This window comes from Exserohilum turcica (genome assembly GCF_000359705.1).
Source record: "Exserohilum turcica Et28A unplaced genomic scaffold SETTUscaffold_13, whole genome shotgun sequence".
In the NCBI taxonomy this organism is placed as follows: domain Eukaryota; kingdom Fungi; phylum Ascomycota; class Dothideomycetes; order Pleosporales; family Pleosporaceae; genus Exserohilum; species Exserohilum turcicum.
In genome coordinates this window covers 19,805-28,930 of record NW_007359948.1, presented here as the reverse complement: position 1 = coordinate 28,930, position 9,126 = coordinate 19,805, and the positions used below count along the sequence as shown (strand labels likewise).

Genomic DNA, 9,126 nt, shown 5'->3' with positions numbered 1-9,126 from the left:
CGTCAGTGAGGACTAGTAGGGCTTACCCTCAGCTGTCCTTGTTACTAGCCCAGAATCTGAACAGCGTTCTGTCGCTATTGTTTTCGCGTTCCTAGGAAAGACTCGCGTCTTGCCGTCTCGCTCGTGGGATCTCGTCTCCTATTAAGAGTAATCGCACGGCCCTGCACCTCGTCTGATAGAGGATCGACAGGACTTCTCACTACAACGTCCGCTTCTAGCTAACTGTACGCTAGGCCTAAGTGGCCTTTAGGTAGTTTATCACGCGACGTTGCGCCTACGGCTTGGCTTTCTAAGACACGGTAGGACTTCCTAGACAGGTCCCGGGCGACTAAATCGCCTACTGTCTCTCACGGCTGAACTTCCTGCGAAGCTCTGCCCTAGGTGTACTGTCTTGCGACGGTCTACCTTCTCGCTGCACTAAAGGCCTTTCGTACCTATTGCAGCACTAACTCTATGTTACTAGCTCGCACTAACAACACGCTCTAAAACTTAGTTAGAAGACAGTCTACCTAAGGCTTATGTCTAATTGGGATCAAATACAAAATGTAAGTGGCTGCGCTCTAGGGAGCAATCACGAGGTATACAAGAGGTTGTATTCGATAAGGAGCTATCTACTCTGCTTACGTGGTGTTTATTTACTTATCGGAGAAAGGTTATGCCGGAGTATCTGAGCGCGTTGTCTGAGCGCTGCTCGGTCTGAACGTAGTTCAGATGGTGCGCGCGCAGCTTGGCCCGAGATTCCATCGAGGAGCTATCCAAAGGGCGTTCAGCCCGTTACAGCTAACGTAAGCTCCTATAAGAGGCGGTGTTGTACAGGCTTCTTAGAGTTACCTTATTAGGAGCTTAATCTAGGACATCATCTCCTAGTGTGCGACTGCCTGTCTCTTAAGCTGTTTAGCCTGTCGTACGTTGTTAGCTATTAGCTAGTTAATATTTCCTCTCATTGTACGGATAAAGGCGATAGATTTCTCGTCTAGCATAGCTAGGCTAGAGGCTAGTGGCGTTCCTTGTAACTCTATCTCTTTCTTTTTGCGTTATTTCAGTCTCTCTTGTGTCGTACGAGAGAGATTAAAGAGTGTTAATCTTTCTTCTTATATTATAGGCGAGAGAGGCCTAACTAACAAGTATGCATTGACCTATTGTATAGAAGAAGAAAGATATAGAAAAGAACTATCTAGAGGGCCCTTCTTTTATAGTTATTACTCGTACAAACGCTTAGACCTTTAGTCTTCCTCCTTACTTAAGCTTATTTGTACGTAGCTAACCACGTTATTTAGTTACGTGACTAAAGTCATGTGATTCACTACCATGTGACCTGTAGGTCATACCTCTCTGGCGTAGCCCTTTACAGATATATCTAGATTTTTCTTCCTCTATAGTTTTGTGTATATATCTCCATCTTTCTGCTTACTAAGCAAGAACTAGGTCCACTACGCCAAACTGCTAGTTCCCAGCTTTCCAAATCTACGCCCCACTTATTTTCAGCCATTCCATTAGTGAAGTTATTTAACTCTAAAAATCTCTAGTTTTTGAAGCACTTTTTTTACTGTCACCCCTCTGTACTATAAACTAACTAATTATGTACCTATACTAGACGCGCTAGGAAGGTATCAAATATAAGAGTTAGCAAAACAGCTTAGCTGAAACTAAAAGTAAGACTGTAGAGCTTATAGTATATAGAGATGCGTCATGTATAGACAACACTAATATGAGACACTTATCTTATAGATATATTATAAAGCTTTTTAGTAGGCTAATTATATAAAAAGCCGCCTACTAGCTAATAGTAATAATTTCTATAACTAAAGCTAAGCTACTTACACTAGAGTAGGTAGCAAAAGAATCTATAGCATTAAAATAGCTATTTAATAAGCTGTAACTTATTATTAGTAAAGCCTAGAGGATATATAATAACATTTAGCAAACTAGTAGTAGAGTAGTAGTAGTAAGTCAATTATATAAGCGTCTTTTATTAGATACAATATTGCTCCCTCTATAACATATATCTTCTACTACTTATACTATGAACTTGGAATCCTCATGATATCAGTGAAACTTACTATAATAGAGCGTAGACGTAATTGCGCTATTATATAGTGTAGGTGCGTTGAAAAATTCAAATTAATCTACACATACGTAATATTACTAGGCGTATTAATTATATCTTTTTATACATATCTAGCAGTGACTATAAACATTTTATGCCTATTATTAGCGCGTAAAGTTTAATGAAAACACTAACAAAGAATCTTTAAATTAATACACAAAAGGCCGCGGCTATTGTTGCAGTTGATAGGAGTAGTGGTAGTAATAATATTAGTATTAGTAACTAGCTTATTTGATTCAAAAGTAGTAGTAGTAGTATTATTAAAAGTAATTCATAAGTAAGCTACTATACAAGTATTTTCGTTATAAGTATGTAATTCATCTTAATAGTAATCGTTTACGATAGTGTAAGCTACATATAAGAATAATTGATAGAAAATAGAAATAGTATAATTCTAGCTAAATAGCTACTTTTTTTTAACTTATTATCATTAAGCCTATTTTCTGTACTATCTAATGACTTCTAGCTAGTATCTAACCTAAAGTAGCGTCTGAAACGGAGAAAAGAAACAGAGAACCGAACAGGCCCTTAACTGCCGCCCCTCTGCATAGACTATTACATAGAAAGTTTAAGCTCAAGCCAAGTCAGCTTACTAATGTTGCTTAACCAACTATATTTTGTGTCGTTATACTGACTAATGTAATCACGGCTTTTATTGCAGCAAGTCATATGTAAGAGGAATGAGTTACAAAGTCATATATGCATCGCGCACTTAATTTACTATTTTACCTAGACCTAAGAGTCAAGGCTTTCTCCTGATATCTTACACAATTCCCTATTTACGTTGAAATAGCAGCCCTTCTCTGTTGTTTCTAACACACGATTTTCGTAGGTAATCATGTTAACAGCAAAGCATCATTTTGCCACAAGAATCATCTCTTACATACACTAGTTTCTGATGAGAAAGTATCTTCTTGATATCCGAAAGTTAAAACTCCCTGCTTACTCTCTGCCGCTTAACCCATTGTTTAGCCTTTGCTCGTCGTTGTTAGACCGCGGTAGGCCTAATGACGGAGTTAATGATTCTAGTCTTACACTATAGCGTTTTATCATGGCAGCTTTAGCTGCATATCAAATTTAGTTACGGAGGTGACTGTCAAAAGTTCTTGCTGACAGGGGTGCATTGATTACTGCCGAAAATAGGGCCGAAGCTATGTAGATTGGTCCCGCCGCCCCTCTTTGTACTCATTGCCACCTTCAAGTTTAATGATTTCTTGAATATAAAACGGAATACGCTCTATCTAAGGTTGAATTTGGTGTTGAGGTAGCTCATCCCAGTACTGTTGCTATACTTTTGTCCCTTCCGCCCTACTTTTTGGTGCGCCTCTTCGTGTTGTTTTTCTTTTGAGCCATGGCCAGGCTGCTTTAATAGCGTTAAGATCAGGTGAATTGCCTAGCCATGGGAGCTGCTCCACTTCAGCGTTTTAGTATATAGTTCTTTGAGCGTGGTGGGTATGCAAAGGTGCCTTATCTTCTTGAATAAAGACACGTAGTCTCTCTTTTTAGCACTCCTTTGCGAAGGGAATTAGCTTTAGGATAAGAACTTGAGTCTAGTAACGCTACTAATTAATGCCACCACGACTGCTCTCACGAGCTAGCTTACCCGTCTCTTTTACCTATCTCCATTGTGGAACTCTGCCAGGCTTGTTACGTAATCCAAGCCTCTTTATGCCTATTGTAAGCTCCCACGCCTCTCTTATGAGAGGCTCTAGAGCCTTATTTAACTCTTTAATCTAGAGAGCAGCGTCTCTCTTCTCCTGCGCAGTCTTAGGCCTCTAGACATGGCAAGGACCTTTGTAGTCGTACGTGAAGCAGCCCTAGAACATAAATTTAGAGTAGCCCTTCCACCGCTCTCGGATAACACTTTTAGTAAAGACTTTATCTAGGCGTCGCCACACACGATAGCCACCGCGACAGTGGTTAAGAACAACAGAAGTTTTATCTAACCAAATAACGTTCTTCGAATCTTCAAGTGTCTAATCTTTATAGGCAAGACACCACTTAAGTCTTTCCTGTCTTATCTTTGTTGTTAACCTAGGCTTCCTTGTCGGCTTCGTCTTGTTGTAACCAGCTGCTTAAAGGACTCTCTATATAGTAGACGACAAGACGTTGTAGCCGTGAACACTAAGATCACCAGCAATATTAGCGCAGCTCTTCTCTCTCCTATACCTATCGCGGCGTACGTTCTTAAGAGTAGCGTCGTGTATTTCTTCTTGTTTATAAGGGCGGCCTGCGGGTAGGGCATCTTTGAAGTACTGCAAAAGGATCTTAATTAGGCGTGCGTTAGGCTTAAAGCCTTGCTAGCAGGCTCTACTATAAATTAAGTCGATTGTACGCAGCGATATGCCTGTGATTTCTGCGATTTCGCGTGTAGATTTGCTACTAAAAGGTAACTTTAATGCAATAATATAAGAGCGGGTTGATATATCTGTATTTAGAGCCATAGTAGATCAAAAACACTTAAAAAAATAAGTATACAAGCTATCGCTAGCTTTAAAAAATTGGTGTGGGCGCCAAGAATGGTCGGGCCAATAGGCTGGCGGCTTAGCGTGGCGCTAGCAAGAACTTTTGACAGTCACCTCCGTATATATGTAAGCTTAGTTATTGTTTTCATATAAAAGCTTAAAATATAAGACTTTATTCGTAGAATTAATTTTCATTAGGTTTAAAAAGCTCTAATATAATTGATAAAAGAGGTAATAAGATGTTAGGAATCTCTGTCTTAGTGAGTCTCGCCAAGCTCTCGTCACATAACGAACGCCAAAACAGCTAGAACGCCAGAGAAGCTAGAACGCTAGAGAAGCTAGAAAGCCAGAAAAGCCAGAAAAGCCGGAGAAGCCAGAGAAGCTAGTGAAGCTAGAACGTTAGTACTTACAGCCAAAGAAGCAAGAGAAGCTAAAGAAGCTATAACTAACTACTATTATAAGCTATAGTTAACAATATCAATATACATAAGCTCCACAGGACACTCAATAAGTTTGCAACATTTGAAAAGCAGTCAAAGCTGCACCCCTTTTTAGCTCCGTTACGGGCTGTAGGAATGTTTATAAATGTCAGCTGCTCACTCCTCTACTGAAGTTATCATCTGCTCATACCTTAACTTTACTCACCAGCCTTTACATAACTTAGCCTTCGCAATGGTTTTACTTAGGTTCACTACCGTCGCTACTATTATCAGCTTTCACTTGTCAAATCCAGTATCTGCGACACCTATTAGAGAAGATGTTACTACACACGCCTCCGTGCACGACATTATTCCAAGGGAATACATCGAGCAGGTTTTTAATTACCATCGAAACCTAGCGGAAGCTGAATCCCACGCTTCGTGGCGGAGAAATAAAAGAACTCTGTCAATACTACAAAAGCGAATTGTCCCTCGGACCTGTCCTCGAGGTTCCACTTGGATATTTCGAGATTGTATGCCAGATGAAAACGAGCGAGCATGGCAAGATACGTGCCGAGACAACGTCAGTCTTGAGCTTTTCGACGTAGACGGATTGTGCCCTGAAGAAACTGTCTGTGATGATTATCGGCCGTATCTTGGTAGAACCGATGAACATGGTAACCCAGAGCCGGAACATGACATTATCTGCCGGCCAAAGGTCGCACCAAGTCAAGACACCATCACCACCGACCCAGGCACATCGCGAAAGAGTCAATATGGGTACAGATTTATCGAGTTAGCCAACATGAAATCCACGGATATTGCTGTACCCGTATATGTAGAAGTCGAAAATGCGTCTGTAGCTGCTGAGTTTCTCGGTAAGTAATCGCTTATATTTAAATGCATTAGACTCTCTAACACTTCAAAGGCCCAGGAAAACAAGGGGTGTTGTATCCTTCTCAAACTCTGACAGCCAACCTTCGCGGCCATAAACTTAATCTCTGCCGCCAGTTCCAGAATAATCCAATCAAGGCTCACAATACTCGTTCATGCATCCCGACCGACCAGACGAACCACCTCTACAAGGGTCAAACGATTGACTTTACATTTGCAATTCGGGTGGTTAGTACTGCTTATTTCTTCTATAGCATTAGCGCAGGATCTCACAAGTAGCTGAAGTGTAGCATAATGGTTGTTTCTCTTTCTCGTAGATGTAGGATGTTGAAAACATTAGTTTACGTACCAGCACAAAGACTACAAGAGTAAAGTTGAGATATTTCTCTATCCAAGTTGTGCTGCCTAGAATGACTCTCAGTTAATCAGTCAGTCGTCAGTTTATCTATGCGGCTCAAACTGTGAGTCTAAGAGTGTTAGATAGGGTTAATTAACTGCAAAGACCTCTTTAGGGTCGTAACTAAAATCCACAGTTGCTTAATTCATACAAAAGGCTAATAGGCCAAGACCTATCGCCTGTGAGGTATTTTCTATCCCAATTAACGTAGGTCAAGTTTAACCTCATTTCTACTAAGCGTGGGGCATGGAACTTACTATCCCTTAGTAAAGTTACTCTATAATATGTTTTCTCTGCAAGCCCTTTTCTACTCCTATTTCTATAAAATAAAATCTAGACTCGTTTCCCTTGCGGAAGATAGTTCACAATACCTAGTTCAAGACATTTTGGATTTTAGCCTGTTACGGCTCTGTATACCCCATTTCGTAAGGGCTTACTACATCCCCTTTAAGCTATACTTCTTACCTAGTAGGCATAACGTAAGATCACTAAGATTAGTCTTAATTCTGTTTCATTCTAACAATTATGCTAGTTAATTTACTAGTACCTATGATATAATATAACTCTATTTTCTAGTGAATAAAGATAGTCTATAAGGGCTTATACCCTACACACTATCTTTCTCTATCTATTTATATAATTTAAAACCTTATACTTGTATAATACTTTAAGATATCTTAACAAACCCAACATCGCTATAAATCATACTTTACTTTTCTTTCTTGAGCATAGTATTTTCATTTACTTTTCAAAGCCTTTTATTTATAGTATTATTTACACTATTAAATATTATAGAAAAGAGCTTATATGACTTAAGAACCTTAACCATTCTGAAAAGATTACTTATACCTAAAGTAATAGTTCAAAAGAAAGGTTTTCCTAGTATAAAAGACGCTTTCAGCAAAGAAAATACCCTAGCTTGAGTAGAGCAACTAGATTAAAAAAAGCTACTATTTTCAATTCTCTTACTATATATCTACGCAACTATAAGTATTTCTAGTAGTAAGAAAAGAGTAGCATATCTAATATTTTTGTTTAGTATACCGTGGTTCATAAGCGAGCGGACACCCCAAGCGAGCGGACACCTCCCTACTAGCGCGTCGACGTTTATACTACAACGCGTTGTGTCTTAACTATATTAGATTTAACAAACTTTTTCTAAAGCTAATATCTAACTTGCTATTTTTAATATTTGTAACGGGCTGAACGCCCTTCGCCTCCCATACTCGTCTACGACCTCGTTTACTCCACCTGCCCGGCCCGATTGTTACCCTAGCAACCAGCATTGTATATAGATAGCTACGTAGCCGAGAGCTTAGCTCTCTATCGAATACAATCTTGTTACCTTGGCCTGTCCGATCGTGCTCCTGAGCTTAAGACTACCCTCCGGGGTCGAGCCCCTTACAATATTAATTCCTAACGTGTAAAGAGTGTTGAATATGCTACTAAGATCTATAGCGTCTCTTAAACAACTTTATTTTACTAACGCGTTAGAAGACACTCTTAACGCAACTACAAACTAAATTTGAGGCGCTTAAATACGCTAGAAGAGAAGGCTTTTATTAGGCGTATTCTTAAAGAGTCTACGCGAGGATTTACGCCTATAAAGGCTAAGGTTTAAGTAATATCTAATAAACTATTAAAGAAGCGTAGTAGCAACCTTATTAGTAAGAACTAGGTTAATAACTTTATTGGGCGGACTACTAAGCTCTATACGCGCTAGAGCCGTCACTATAATTACTAGCAAGCTACCTATAAGGATCTAGTGGCTATCCAGCGCTAGTCTAACTTAGTTCAGGCGATAAAGTAGAAGTAGGGTATTATAGACAATAATATCTATAACTTTAATAAAACTAGCTTTATGATAGGCAAGATTTTATTATAGTTATTAATTATAGGCTTAGAAGGATATAAGAAAAAGAAGCAAATATAGTTAAGGAACTACAAGTAGGTTACTATAATTTAAGGCGTAGGCGCATTAGGTTGCTAGATACTACCTTTTATTATTTTTATAGGCAATGTGCTTATTAATGTGTAGTTTAAGGATGTGCCTATTAACTATGTTTTTAAAGTTAGTCTAAATAGCTAGATAAATAATTAGCTTAGTCTTGTAACGGGCTGAACGCCCTTTGGATAGCTCCTCGATGGAATCTCGGGCCAAGCTGCGCGCGCACCATCTGAACTACGTTCAGACCGAGCAGCGCTCAGACAACGCGCTCAGATACTCCGGCATAACCTTTCTCCGATAAGTGGATAAACACCACGTAAGCAGAGTAGATAGCTCCTTATCGAATACAACCTCTTGTATACCTCGCGATTGCTCCCTGGAGCGCAGCCCCTTACAAGTACCTACACACGTCCACGCTATTAGAGTTGTTCTTCTTAGTTAATTATATAGTCACTTAGCGAGATAGCAACCTTGCGCGTGCTAGAGAGCGATTGTCTTCCTTCTCGTGCAGCGGCTAGTACTTCTTAGTAGATAGTGTTATCCTGCGCTACCTATACCTAATATTCTTGTACTAAAGCTAGAAGGTCTAGAGGTTAAGGTAGTGTTTCTAACACTAAAGAGGTTCCTTAAGTCTATATAGGCAGTGCTAGGACGTAGTCTAGCGTATAAGCTAGGACTAGCATTGTAAATTTACAAGAGAAGGCATGCTCGTCCTCTACGTCCTTAAGCATATCTTAATCTTAGCGAGATAGCGCGTCTGCTCTTATGTTATCCTTACCTAGACAATAGCGCAACTTTATGTTTAGGAAGTAAGCAAGCTCTAAGTTCTATTGTACGTGGCGTTTAAACAGCTTCTGCTTATAGGTGAAGTATTCTAAGTTCTTATAGTCTGTAAT

At 39.6% G+C, this 9,126-nt stretch overlaps 1 protein-coding gene across 1 annotated transcript; it reads left to right on the top strand.

The window, feature by feature from the left end:
- Positions 1–5,244: 5,244 nt before the first annotated feature.
- On the top strand, positions 5,245–6,164 carry SETTUDRAFT_105298 (uncharacterized protein; the record flags this gene model as incomplete). The annotated part of the gene is made up of 2 exons (XM_008024774.1): positions 5,245–5,869; positions 5,920–6,164. 2 exons carry the CDS (start codon positions 5,245–5,247, stop codon positions 6,162–6,164), a joined length of 870 nt encoding a protein of 289 aa, XP_008022965.1.
- Positions 6,165–9,126: the final 2,962 nt, after the last annotated feature.